The sequence below is a fragment of the Micropterus salmoides genome, unplaced genomic scaffold, assembly GCF_014851395.1.
Source record: "Micropterus salmoides isolate LMB-PRFRI ecotype aquatic unplaced genomic scaffold, ASM1485139v1 Ms_hic_scaffold_10, whole genome shotgun sequence".
Classification (NCBI taxonomy): Eukaryota; Metazoa; Chordata; class Actinopteri; order Centrarchiformes; family Centrarchidae; genus Micropterus; species Micropterus salmoides.
In genome coordinates, this window is record NW_024040041.1 from 8,207,007 (window position 1) to 8,221,371 (window position 14,365).

The 14,365-nt window shown below is 41.0% G+C and overlaps 1 protein-coding gene across 3 annotated transcripts in view; it reads left to right on the forward strand.

Annotated features, from left to right (window-relative positions):
- The window catches only part of LOC119883384 (microtubule-associated serine/threonine-protein kinase 1-like), a 49,356-nt gene that overhangs the window by 12,921 nt on the left and 22,070 nt on the right, over positions 1–14,365 (forward strand). For all 3 annotated transcript variants that reach the window (XM_038694009.1, XM_038694017.1, XM_038694024.1), the window contains 4 exons: positions 8,050–8,144; positions 9,515–9,590; positions 11,583–11,655; positions 13,423–13,583. In XM_038694009.1, coding sequence (XP_038549937.1) covers positions 8,050–8,144; positions 9,515–9,590; positions 11,583–11,655; positions 13,423–13,583 — 405 coding nt within the window. The remainder of the gene's footprint in view (positions 1–8,049; positions 8,145–9,514; positions 9,591–11,582; positions 11,656–13,422; positions 13,584–14,365) is intronic.

Consider the following 14,365-nt stretch of genomic DNA (forward strand, 5'->3'; position numbering starts at 1 on the left):
TGATGTCAACAGCCTGAAAATTTGAGCTGACATTCAAGCAACGGGGGTTTCCTCTTTGGCAGAGGCAGTAGTGGATCTCATGCTGAGTCTCTTAGAGTGACTTCATTCTCCCCTGCTGATCAGGGATTAAACCAGCTTCTATTACAGCAGAGACTCAGGGCACACCTGAGCCCAGACACTCAGGTAAACAGATGGACGTCATGCAGAAGTCTCTGTCACACTCCTAAAGTGGTGCTTAAACTCAAGAGAAATCATCCAAAAAAATTCCTGCAATGTGTATCAAATGTAGGATGGGTTTGTCGTATGGAGAGGGGATGAGGAAAGCCTAAAATGATGATGAAGTTTAAGATAGTTTCAAACATTTCCCTCTAGTTGCTGAAATGCAAAGTCATGGCTAGGAAAGAGAGAAGAACAAGGGAATGAGAGATTAAGATAATGAAAGTGAAGAAGGTGGAAAAGAGGGAGCTTGTGCAAGAGGTGAAAGGAGGAAAGACTGAGATGGAGTGCAGGGCCCTGGGGTGGTATCTGTGTCTGCTCCTCCATTAGGGACCAGCTCACTAAGGTTACGTGAGCATGCAAGACACACATACTAGCTTTGACTGCCTCCCTCCCTCTCACTCTTTTGTTCTTCCTTTCTTTCTTTCTTTCTCATTTTCTTTCTTTCATTCACCCTCTCTGTATTTTTCTGCACGTCCAGTGAGGACAGATCCAGCCATAACTGTCCATTTAATGATGAGATTGTGTTCATGAGCGTAATAGTTTGTTCACTAAGTGACTATTAGCTAAACTGCTGCCCCGAACGGCAATTGTCCAGTCATAGCACTGCAACCGTGACTAAGCATGGCAGGTCTGTCAAGCTTTGGATTTCTCCACACGCTGAAGCCAATATATGTGCGGCAGTACTAAGAGAGATGCTCAGCATTTAAAGCGTTTGGAGGGTAATGTCTTATTTTTAGGCCTTTCCCATACAAAAAACTTGTACCTTGTGAAGTATATAAGCTAAGCAGCCAAATGGGATTATGTTAGAATGAAATAACCGTCTTATCTTTATCATACTTATAATTCAAGGACTAATAGCTCTACACTGTAATACAAGAACAATGGTGTTTCTTTATTTCCACGTCCTCTGGATGGATCATCAGTGGGTGAGGATGCTGACTGTTTGCCTGGGATATGCATCTTTAACCTCAGTCTTTTCGCACGATTTAATTCATCTAGCCAAGTGCATAGAGTCAGCTAGAAAAAATAAAGAGATGGCCAAAGACAGCATTTTCAATCAACTCAGTGAGCTAACATTGATTAGCTAGCTACTCACATCTGATCAAATCTCCTAGCGACTGCTAGTGACTCTCCTGCTTGAAATAAGAAGCTGCTTTTGTCTACCCCTATCTGAATCCAGAGACCCTTTGTTTCAAAAATTACTAAGAGTTTCCAGGGGTACATCTGCCACTGCTATTATTGTAAACTAACACTATTACACGCTGCGCATGAATGGAAAACTTGACATGCGCAGCAACAGTAACTAAGGGGAGCAGTGTAAGCAAACTATCAATTGGTGTGTGTGCGTGCGCGCTAGGCTCAGGTGCCCGTGTGTGGGGCAGATAGCTCACACACAAACCTAATCGCACACAGTTTTGTACACATACATCACATCCTCTCAACACACACACAGTCGTACACACGTCCTCTGCTCATTAACTCTCCTCCGCTCAGCCTCAGCCATTGCACTTCACTTAACCAATTATGTGCAAACTAAAGAAGGTCAGTCGGAGGCCATGACACCTGAGTCAGTCTGCGGAGTCTCTCCTTGTAAGTGCTGCAGCTTTCCCCAGAAGCACAGGATTCAACACACACACACACACACACACACACTCATACAGAAGGTGCTACATCTCCCATTAGCTCCTGATTTCAGTAAAGGGCCCTGGCTTTCCTCTTAGAGTCAAGGGACTCTTATTCTCTTTGATCCTCCTCCCCACTGTCTCGCTCTCAAGGCTTCTCTTACATGAAAACACTTCTGAGGACACAGGCTTCTCAACGGCATTAAAATGTACCCGCACTTGATAGATATTGCTACTGTCAGCTGCTGTGTAGTTCCCCAGATTGGAACACAATTTTGAGCCTTTGAGAGAATTTGAGCCTATTACAGAAACAACAACAACAATAAAATAGTGCTTTTCATTCTGGCTGAGTGGCTCTGAAGTGCTATCATGTATGTTTGGGACTAAAGAGCCGAAAAATCTGGGAAGGAAAGCCATTGTGTATTAGGCCAGGCGACAATTTTGACATTTAACACAGTGGTTAATGCAGTGGAGTGGAGATCTGATGGAGCTGAGTAAGGACAGTGTTGGGCCTCTGGCCCTCACCATGACCATTTTAGCTTCCATTCTTGCCTTTTACTGCTTCTCACATGACCCTTTGGACAATATTGTTTGATTTACTTAATTAAAGAGACTTGGATGGGCTTGGATAGGAATCAATACAAACTGTCTATATCCTGTACATACACCACTCTTAGTACTGTATTAAATCAAGTCTGATATCATACCCTAGTGCTAGAGCTGTAACGATGATTTCATTCATTGCTTAATAAATTAATACAAAATAAATCATCAACAGTTTAAATAATCAATTCACTGTATAATCAATTTTAAAGCAAAAATACCAAGCTTTCCCTGGTTCCAGCTTCTGCTAAGAATAATAGGTAGGTAGGCAGGTTATATAATGAAATTGTGTTTTGTATGTCCCTTCTGCGACATAGCAGACAATATACATTAATACATAAGCAATTATAAAAATGGTAAACAGAAATAAACAATATTCTATGATCAATGGAGCAGTGCTGAAGATAAATTTGAGCTTTAAAGTCTGTTAGCTCTGGGCTCTGCGTAGGCACCTCACCTCACCTATATCACTGATGCTCGGGAGATGGGTATCAGTGATCTTCTGAGCAGTTTTAATCACCCGCTGCAGAGCCCTCTGGTCCTGGGCCATGCACATCCCATGCCAGTTTGTGATGTTTCCAGTTAAGATGCTTCTATTGCTCCTCTGTAAAAGCTGACAAGAACTTGGCGTGGGACTTTGGCCTTCTTAAGCTTCCTCAAGAAATAAAGTCATTTTTGAGCTTCCTTCACCAGTATGGAGAGGTGAGACGACCATGTCAAGTTCTCTGTGATGCTGATTCCCAGGAACCTGAAACTGTTCACCTGCTCCACCTCAGCCCCACTGATGTAGACAGGAATTATTATTAATTAATTAAATAGTCTGATTGTACATTTTTCCTCATCATGCTTAGGACTAATAGTTCTACACTGCAATCAAAGAACACAGCTGTTTCTTTATTTCCATGTCTTCTACATGGATCATCATCTGGTGAGTATGCAGACTTATTGGCTGGTTTATGCCGCTTTAGCGTTAGCTTAACTTTTGTCTACCTGAAATCAAGGACCTATTGTTGGACCATTATTGTTTTAAATTGCATTATGTGCCATGCGAGACATATGACACATTATAGACAGTTCATCTGTTACTGCACATTTTCACTATAAAATACTTACGTTTCTCAGATAATTATGAGAACACTTCCCAGGTGTTACAATATCTGCACATGCATTTGCTCTGTATGTACAAATGGTGCACATTTTGTAATAAGGCTGAAATATTAATCAGAATTTTATCAAAATCGCAGGAGATACTATATTTTTTAAAGGTTATATGTAGGTCATCCAGCCATCCATCCATCGTCAACCACTTATCCTGCGTACAGGGTTGCAGGGGGCTGGAGCCAATCCCAGCTTACATCGGTACAGGTACAGGTACACCCTGGACAGGTCACCAGTCCATTGCAGATGTGTGTCAAAATACCATTTTAAATTAAATATTGTTTTGCTGCAAAGAAGACTTAAGAAAACGTCTTGCTTTAGTACAGATCCTTGCAAAAACCACCACAATGCATTTTAATGTTTTTCAATTGAATGAGAGTATTGCAAATCACATCACAATTGCAATATCAGTCAAACTTTTTTTCAAAACTGTTCAGCCCTATTTTATAACTACTGACAGTAGAAACTGCAAGCACAGATGTTTCTTTCCCTTTCAGTGCCCTTACACATACAGCATGTTCTTTTGTCAGAACCTGTCATTTGGTTCAGTTGTTTGTATGTATACCACGCTGGTTTTCCTACTATTTTACACGTTGGTTATTGTTTTTGTGGTGACTTCAGAGTTCACTTCCCTGTGAGTGATTCTCCCCCTCCACTGCTGCTACCTCCACTCTTAAGAATGCAGCTGGTGATCTCCTTTCCTATCTCACATTGTGGTTATTTATTTCATTTCCCATTTTAATGGAAGGATACAGGCTACTGATTATTGCTGCAGGGATGAGATCTGTGTCACTCTGCCAGTGGCCCATTGAGTTCTAGTTTCATTTTACCAGGTGATTTGTTTGGCATTTCACATTGTGTTGCCCCCCCCCCCCCCCCCACACCAAACGGTGAACTTGAGTGACACCTGTATTGAGCAGCATTTGTTCTCCTTCTCCTCTCCCTGGTTGTGGTCCTTGGTTGCCGTTATCAGAAGCCTCCTTGCCGCATGCTGCATAGCAACAAGCTGTCATGTGACCATGGCTCCCTCCTCTCCCATTCTCTCCAGGGTTGTAGACGCCAAAGAAATGTCCACTGGTTTTTGTTCCTGGAATGACGTGCTCCAGTCCTTTCATGCTGTTATAAAACTTTCACACAGATATGTATATCGGAAAAGAAAAAGGGGCTGATGCACACTTCATGAGTGTAGATTATTACCAAGATCATAAAATGAAAAATACAGAACATTCAATTGTTTCTGCATCCCTTTTTCCTACTTCACCCTTTCCCGGAAACGTCCCTTTCATCTTTTCCACGACTATATCAGTGATTTATTCACCACTATCATTTCTATCTCTGGCCGTTTCTCATTCATTCACAGCTCTCTTCATGCTCTGGAGCTAAACACACTAGTCTCCATCTCTCTCTTTCTTCTCTTTGAAGTGCTTATGCATTACTTTGTCTTTCTCCAGCCCCTCTGCTCTATGAGTTCTGCTTCTATTTGACTTTGTATATTACATACATTTGTGTGGATTCATATGAATGGGTGGTTTGGTTTTGATCAATATTAATGTTCCCCCTTGCTGTTGAGTAGAGGGAGGAGTAAGAACATGGAGAGGATGAAGGCTCCTGTTTGTCTGGCTTTGTTAGAGCTTTCCCCCCCCCGGTGTCATCTGATCACGCTTACAGTGAACCATATTCCCCTGTGTGCTGTGTTTGTACATTCTGCCGTGTTTATGCATTGGGGAAAAAACTGGGTCATGTTTACCTTGCACATGTGTTGGTGATGAGCACCCCTGAGAGCACTTTCAACCTGCATCTCTAATTCTCGCTTTTCTCACTTTTGTCTTTGTTTCATTTTCAAGTTTCGTTCCACTGGATTTGCAGTCACCCCGTTTTCCTTAACATTTGTTTTCACTCATCTTGCTTTCACGTCACGATTGCACCAGCTAACCCCCCCTCATCTCTCTGCACATCTCCTTCCTCAACCTCCACACCCTCATCCCTCTCTCCGGCCCTCGGCAACAGCCAGTAGAATCCAGATTTACTGAGTGCAGTGGAGTGCGTCTCTCCCTCCCCTCCCACCCATCTCTTGATCTTGGATGACCATCGAGCAAGAAACAGACATTGCTTTGATATTTGGGCTCTGCATCAGCAACTGCATACTTGCTGGATGTGTAAAGTAAACACATGGCAGTTAGCGTCGACATGTTTACACATAGAACCGAATACTGACAGCCTTACAGGGGAAATTCAAGGCCAAGTGCTGTGTGTTTTATGTGTGTTTACAGCCTGCCTCCATTGACTTCCTGCAGCACTGAGAATCCATTAACCGAGAACAGGCTTGCTGCTCGGTTTGACTGTGTTTTTAGTCGTTGTCTGTCTTTCCCTTTACTCTGAAGGTAATGAAAGCCAGTGAAGCTATGTTGAACCTGAGACATTCACACACTGACACACATACACACATGAGATGACACAGACACTGAGATGATTGGTATCGCTGGGAGCAGCTGTTGGGGAGGGAGTGTGTTATTGTGAGGTTGCATCTTCAGAGAAAAAGGTTTACAGTTGTAGAACAATGACAGGATATAATTGATCCTGTTAAGAAAGTGTGAATTGGCACAACAGCAGTTATCGGACCTGCCCCTTAAATCCAACCTATTGACAAATGTGATCAATTTCCATAAGGCTAGTTATAGATTTGATCGATTAGGACATCCTGTGTTCAGTTAAAATAATGGAAACCCATATATGAAATGGTGTTGGTGCAGTTTTTTGACCTTATTGTAATATTCTAGGTGGCAGTATGAAAATAAATTATTGCACAAGCCCTCACAAAGCAACTGTTAGCAGATGGGCAGAAGGGTGACTGAAAAAAACAGAAATGATTGGCTGCTATGGTAATACTCAGCTAGACTCCTGGTGGGATCTTTATAACTTCAGGTTCAGACTTTTAGGGAACGTCTTAAAGTGAAAGAAAGCTTTTCAGGTTTTTGTCGGAAATGTTTTTTTTTGTTGACTTTTTTTTTTTTAAACTGTGAAATATATGCGTATGAGGTCCTACAGCTTGTTTCTTTTGTGAATTGCTGTATCATTTTTTAATCACAGAACATTTAGACTTCCTTCTTTTTCATACACAACCTCAAACATTTAAAGAAAAATCATACAATATGGGTTAATGACTTATAACACCGAAACTTAGAAGTAAATGGACAATTTTACTGACATTTTACTGACATTTAAACAGACACGGAGAGTAGCTTTGTGGTACACCCCTAAAAATGAAAATATAAGATTTCCTCCGTTCCGTGATTCACCCAGTCAAGGTGGCCTGTCCAGCAAATAACAATGGCTGGTACAATAACAATGTTTTTTAACGCACACAGAAGAGAGATTTTATCGAACCAGCATGACCTTTTATTTATAGGTTTATTGTGGACTATTATTTAGTTTGTTTTCGGTCAGGAAAGTCCTTATGAGATCAGTCATTCATTCAGTCCTTTAATAAATGATTTACATCCAGATGTGAAGCTCAAAACACTGTAATGTTGTAATGGTATTTCTGGAAAACTGCCAGTGTCTCCCTCCCAGCCCACCTTACACAGTGTCTCTGCCTCTGTGTATCCTCAGCTCACTGTGTTGATCCCATCTCAGTCAGCTCACGTCTCTACACTGCAAGTGTCAGTAAGTGTGCGTGCGTGCGTGCGTGCGTGCAGTGCAGTGTGTCCTGCTCACATGGGAACCCATGTGACAACTGGAAAGATGAGATGCTGTTGTCACTTTGTTGGTTCTCTCCAGTTGTTTTTATTTGCATTTATTTACGCCCCTCACTACATCGGAAACCAAAGCACATTGTGCCGCACATGTTTTAAAAAGCCTTTGAATTAAATGTGTTAACATTCTAACAAAATAAGGGTAATCAAAGGTTGCTCAATTTACTACCTAATGGTGTGTGAGTCAGATACCATGATATCATGTGCAATATGAATGTCCATGGGCAAATTTGAGGTGACTCAGTGTGGTAATGACAGCTATTAAGCAGCCCAAACATAATTAACTGAGATCATGGAAAAGTGGATGTTTCGCAACATTTTTATTTTTCTGGAAACAGCATCCTTTTTTTTTGGCTTACAATTTTCATCTTTATTCTTTCTTTTCTCCTTTACTTTTTGCCACTATTCTCTCTTACTTTGCCACTCTCTCATCTTCCTCCACACTCTCCCCCTTTTTCACTCTCATTTCTTATCTTGGCTGAGTGGAGGCAGACAGGGATGGATGGCGGAGGAAATTGAATACTCCTTATCGTTGGTGTGCTCCTGCAGTGAGACATGCGTTTGCATCTGCTTCTTCTGCGCCTATACATGCATAGGAACAAGCACAGAGACACAGTACACACACACACACACACTTTGACACAGTAACTGCGATATCCTCTCATGTTTACATATATGTCTATCTTCCTCAATAGCTGTCGTACAAGCAACAGGAAAAGTCTGATCCTGACCACCACATCTCCCACGCTGCCTCGTCCCCACTCCCCTCTGCCCCTCCCTGGACACCTCGGTACGTATAATAACTCCCTTAGTCCTGAATGTGAGTGATCTGTATCTCTGGCCTGAAGGTAGAAGACTGTAATGGCTATGCATTGTGTGAACAGTGTCCGAGGCTATTTGTGTTCCACTTAGTTTAGTCCTTCTGCTGTAAATACTGATAAGTGGTTCCTGCACAAACTTTTTTAATTGCATAGATTTCAAAATATTTGTTAAAGAAAGGTATGTTTTCAGTACAATCAGTTAAAGGTATATATATAACCTTTTATATTAGGGTCTTTTAAGTGTATAAATGATCATAATCCCATGAGTTAAAGTTTCACATTTTGGGAAATGGGCTTATTAACTTTTTTTCTGGGGGTCAGAAGATCAATACAACTCTGACATCTGTACGCTAAATATGAAACTACAGTCGTCAGCCGGTCAGCCTAGCTTAGCAGAAAGACTATAAACAGGGGGAAATAGCTAGCCTGGCTCTGTCCAAGGTAACAAAATCCACCTACCAGCACTTACTGCGTCACAATACTGCGTCGAATACTGTACTTACATAACTCCACGTAAAACCCAAATTGTAATTTTTCACTTCAGTTTTTGGACACTAAGTGATCTAACTCTCAGAAAGAAGGTGTAAATGTATCTCCACAAATTTCAGACTTTTGTATACTATACATTAGGATATAAAAGATAACCCTATGCAGATAGATTTACATCTTTGTTGATCCATAAGAAGCAGCTTCTATCTTTAGTGTCTTGATTTAAGGTATTCAGCTGACTCAATCTGACTTTTGACCTGGTTTTGGAAATGAACAGGACTTGACTAAGGTGCTCACATCCTGGTCGCCCTATACTGTCTGACCCCTAAAACTAAGGAGACTGATAGAAGAGGTGGTTTGTGCAGATTGAACTACGTCTTTACTGTTCCCTTAAATTAGCTGGCTTGATTCATTCATCTTTTGAAAAAGCCCCCAATCAAATCTCTCAGTCCATTAATCACAACACCCACATTACTGTTCACAGAACAGGGCGGAATAAAAAAAAAGCTTAGGCTACAAAGAATTCATCAGTCTAAAAAATCAATGACAGGCCTTTATGATTTGGGAAAAAACTAAATCAATTTCACACCCTTTTACCCCTTCAAACTCTACTAAAACGTTATGAATATTTGTCACATTGAACAACAGAATCAGAAAAGTCTGAGTCAGCTTTAGTGCTGCGCCTCACAGGGAAAAAGGAAACCGTGGTAAGAAGTTTTAAATCGGCTTGTTTTCTTGTTGTCATTTGGTCACAAGTTACTTGATTACTCACAGTCACAGTTTCTTTTCCCACATTTGCATCTCCCTGTCTTGTGTCTCATCCTCTGTGAATGTCTCGTTGTCCCACCAGGAAGCAGCCCTCTGGACAGCCCACGAAACTTCTCTCCCAGCAACCCGGCACACTTCTCGTTTGCCTCATCCAGAAGGTCACTGCTTAAATCACTTCATATATTGAGTGTGCTTACACGTTTACTCTTAATTATTTTTGTGCTAGAGATGTTAGAGGGACAGAAAGCGAGACAGGAGAGGGGCGACGGACAGACAGAAGTAAAGTCAGAGTGAGACAAAGGGAAGGGAGGAGAGAGAACAAGTAAGCATCACAGAACAGACGAGGTGTGGATCTATTGTTGTGTGAGGTCTCGCACATCCTGGGGAGCAGGGAGCCTCCCGCTGCATTCGCAGGTTCTCGCAGTGTATCCGGCTGACTGATGCATGACAGGGCCAAGCCATTACATTCACAGTGCCTCTGTGTTTATTCACGCTGCTCTGGTGAAGAAGCAAGAATGTCGTGTGTTGGTGTGTGTGTGGACGGGTGGCCATGAATGTGTGCATCTGCTCGTATGAAAAACTGATCAAATGACATGTGTGCTGATTGTTTCTGGAGAACAAAGTGAACTTAGTCTTAGCGATGGCGTGTATTTACTGTGAAAACATATGTCCCTACCTACACCTGCTTTTAGAATGGAGTTTGGTTTAACAGCCTGTACACTTGAAAGGCTGCTGGGAGCAGAGGGTATTTTAACATTAATGAGTCAAATAAATTGAGCTGACCTACCTTCTAATAATGAACCTTATAAACAATATAAAGTAACGTGGCACGTGGGGCTAAAACAGTAAATTCATGTAATAAGCACAAACGGCTGTCAAAACAGAGACAGCGGGCCTACTTCGCCCTATCGATGTAATTAGTTTACAGAAACACATTGGACAGACCACCAAAACAGCAAAATAAAGTGTCCTAACAACAGAAAGTGACAGACATCAGAAATACATTACATGGAGATTCAATAAGGTAGTTGTCAGGGTCGTCTACTTGGATGGAGACAGACAGAAAGGACACATGTCAACCCCTATTTCTTAATTTCTTTTCTATATAACAACACCAATCATCGTTGATCAAAACATAATTGTTTGCCTGACTGGTCATATGATTTGGGCTACTAATGGCTAAAAAACAATACAGTTTTCTTATTTTATAGCCTACTATCTGTATTTACCACCAGTCAAATGCTACTTTCACCCAAAAAGGGGCTGGGGCATGACGCAGGGGCAAAGTACCTGGATGTGCTACTTTCATCTATTGAGTACTTGTGGTCTAGGGCTGGTTTTTGCGGTTTAGGCCCCTTAATTCCAATTAAGCAAAATCTTTATGCAATGATATTTTAGACAATAGTGTTAACTTCACTTCCTTAATATGGCTGTTTCCAGGTCCATAAAAATATTATGTTTTTCCCAGTTTAGTGTGGAAGAACTTAACCGGTCTCCACAGAGCCCTGACCTCAACCCCATTCAACACCTTTGGGATCAACTGGAACTAATGCTCTTGTGGCTTTTGTGGCTGCAAAAAATAATGGTCTGCCCGTAGTATGGATGCATCAACACGGGCAAGACTTCCCTCTCCTGTGTTGGGCAGGGATGTATGTGAAGAAGGCCAATCACTGCAGGTTATTTACCTCTCTCTCTCTCCTCTGTCAGACACAGTCTTGGGAGTGGAGGCTCTGGGAGCCTGGTGCTCCTGTAAATCCTTTGTCCTCATTTATCAGATACTGCTGCCTGCCTGTCACTGTGCGATCGAGGCATAAAGAAGCACAATGAATGAGTCTTTAATGAGTAAGGCCCCTGGGACAAACTACATGTGTTATAAGTCATTGCTCTGCAGAATTACATTATTTTAGTGCACAAAAAATTTAGTTGTGGCCAGGTTGTATGTCAAAAGACAGGGTTTTGTCTTACAGTCAAATGTATTAATTCACAGCTAATGAAAATAACCATAGGTATTTGAGTTGATTCCAACAATTATTTTATCAGGCTGTGGGATAAATACTATAATTGATCAAGGTGTAGTAGGTGCATATTAATGACAAAATGTATGCATCACATTGGGCTTTTAAGTGAAGTAACATCTGTGTTCTCTGCAGAGCGGATGGACGACGTTGGTCTTTAGCATCTTTGCCTTCTTCTGGATATGGCACTAACACTCCCAGCTCAACGGTAAATAACGTTTCTCCCAAATTTCTTGAACTTGAGTTCATCTGATAGTCAGACATAAAATATTAGGAACCACAGACATATTACTGTGATTTTACACAAATGTAATCTCTAGAGCTTGCTTTTGCATCCTGTGTTGTTCTGTTTGGTTTCCTCATCTAAACTGTATCCATCTCCAGAATGTTGTCACTTGCATTTCTTTCCCTTGTGATTTTTGGTGTATCTCGATGTGTAACAGCAACGTAAAAGGCCTGGTTCCTGCTCTTCATCTGGCTGTGGATGGAGGGTTAGATGGATGGGTTGAGCAGGATAGAAAGGGAAAGTGATCAGTGCCAGGCCAGTGGGATGAGAGGGACATGATAAACATGGCGTAATGAGGAGAAACTGGCACAAGACAGAGCACAGACTGTTCCACAGAAACGTTTGCCACGGGCTAAATTTAAGCAAATACTATCTTTAGAAACAAAATGATATTTCATTGGAATAAATGCTCTGACTTCTATGAATGAGACTGAGCAGTGATGCCCAGGGCTTCCTTCAGCTCCCCTCTCTAAACAGAAACATCTCTGCTCCATTTAAAGTGATAATTAAATAAATTAAGTTATAGTAATCCAAAACATTTTCACATTAAGAATTCTATCACTATCACTGAATGATACTGTGGTTTCATGAATGGTAAATGTAATTCCAGGTGCTTACCCTATGGGAATAGTTAGACATTTTTGGGAATTAATAATTAATGCAGAGAGTTAGATAAGTTTGACACCTCTCTCATGTCTTATATATGTCAATAGATGAGATTACTACCAGCAGCCAGTTATCTTAGCTTAGCACAAGGATTTGAAACAGAGAGAAACAGCCCATAAAACCACAAGGTGTTGTTTTTACACTGTGGTGTTAACACTTATTCTGCCTTTTAAAGTTATTATAAAATGTTATTTTTCTGTGTGTGATAATCATCAAATGTGTGTATAATCATATAATATAACATAATCATTTCATTTCTTTCAATTTAAACAGTACAATTACACAACAATACCCAAACATAGACTGTGTGAAACCCAACAAATGTAACGGTTTATAATAGCTTGACTGCATGACTGCAAAACCACTTATGATGATGCTGGTCACAATAGCTACTGTGGCTGAACGGACAAGAGAGCTTCACCTTCCCACAAAAATTCAAACTTGAACAGAAAGAAAAAAAGATGTCAGTCACAGCACTACAGCGATGAGAAAGTTGCCAAGACGGTGGTTAGAAAAATGGATAGAGCAACCTCAAAACAATCTGTGGAAAAACTTTGACATACATGAAACAGATAAAAAGAAAAATAGAGTCTCCAAGCTTGTTCCATCCAAACCTTTTAAGTCTGACCGTTTTCAATTGGTCTGTCACATGTGATTGATCAGTGATCGATATTTCGGTTAGCAAAGTAAGTGGAGGAGTCTCATTGCTTTGATGAAGGCAAATGAGGTGGTGAGACGTGGTTTGTCTGTGAGACAGATTGATGGGTCTGACCCAGGGCTCATTGGACAACTTCATTAACATTTCAATTCTCCGTTTGTCATCTGTGGTTTCCACAATGAATGGCAACTTAAGTCTGCAAATATTGTAATAATTGATCGATAATTGTTTTTGATCCGTCCAACTCTAATATTCTTGTTTCCTTTCCTCATCTGCCAACTTCTCCCTCTGCCCCCTCCTAATCCTCTCCTCCACCCTTTGCTCTTGCCTCACCTCCTCTCCATATTCCTTTTCTCCCGCTCCAGTCTTCCAGCTCCTCTCAGGAACGGCTGCACCAGCTGCCCTTCCAGCCCACCATGGATGAGCTCCACTTCTTATCCAAGCACTTTGGCAGCACCGAGAGCATCACAGATGATGACGGGGGCCGCTGCTCTCCCCACATGCGCCCACGCTCCCGCAGCCTCAGGTCAGCAGCAGCTACAGAACCCATGAGATTAACCAGCGGCTTCAGCTGCCCAAAAGCACTATCCTCTTTTTAAAAGAGAAGCTTTCAAAGCAGATTTACAGGGGGTGCCCATGGTTGATCTTGTAATTGCTTTTATATAACTACTTGAATTTTCCTATTTTGAAGCCAACATTGGAATTATGCTTAATATTTGATTAGAAAGTTAGAACTGTTTATATGAAGACGAGCTTGTCATTAAAGTTAGACTATGCAACTTTAAAGAAAAGAAATGACATGTTCCTCATACAAATAAAACATTGAAATTATCCATAAAACCAGTTAGCATACGTTAGGTAAATCGTGCTGTTTTTGACATTTTGCTGCCTTTTATTAATCTGTTCTAAAAAGTTACATAGTTAAAAAAAATATAAAACAAGTCTGTTTGATCACTTAAAGTAAACTTAAGTGACAATGATGAAGAAAAGAGTCAAGAAGTCATCAAACTGACTTAGTAATGTCAGTCTCAAAGCAACACCAAGCTTAAGCTTACAACGTTAGCTAATATTAGTTGTCATAAGCTACTGGTCATACCGACCTAAGAAGGTACAGAAGCAAAACCCTGAGTTTATTGAACTGAGCAAGAGTATGTTTTTCTGCTTGGGGCCTCAAGTATCCATTTTCAAGAGGAGGAATGGTCAATTACGTAGTCTCACTTTAATGATGGCTGTGTCTACATATCCATAAAGTACTAACTTTCTCTTTGTCATGGATCATTTTAAGTGCTAATCGAATCTTAAGCATAG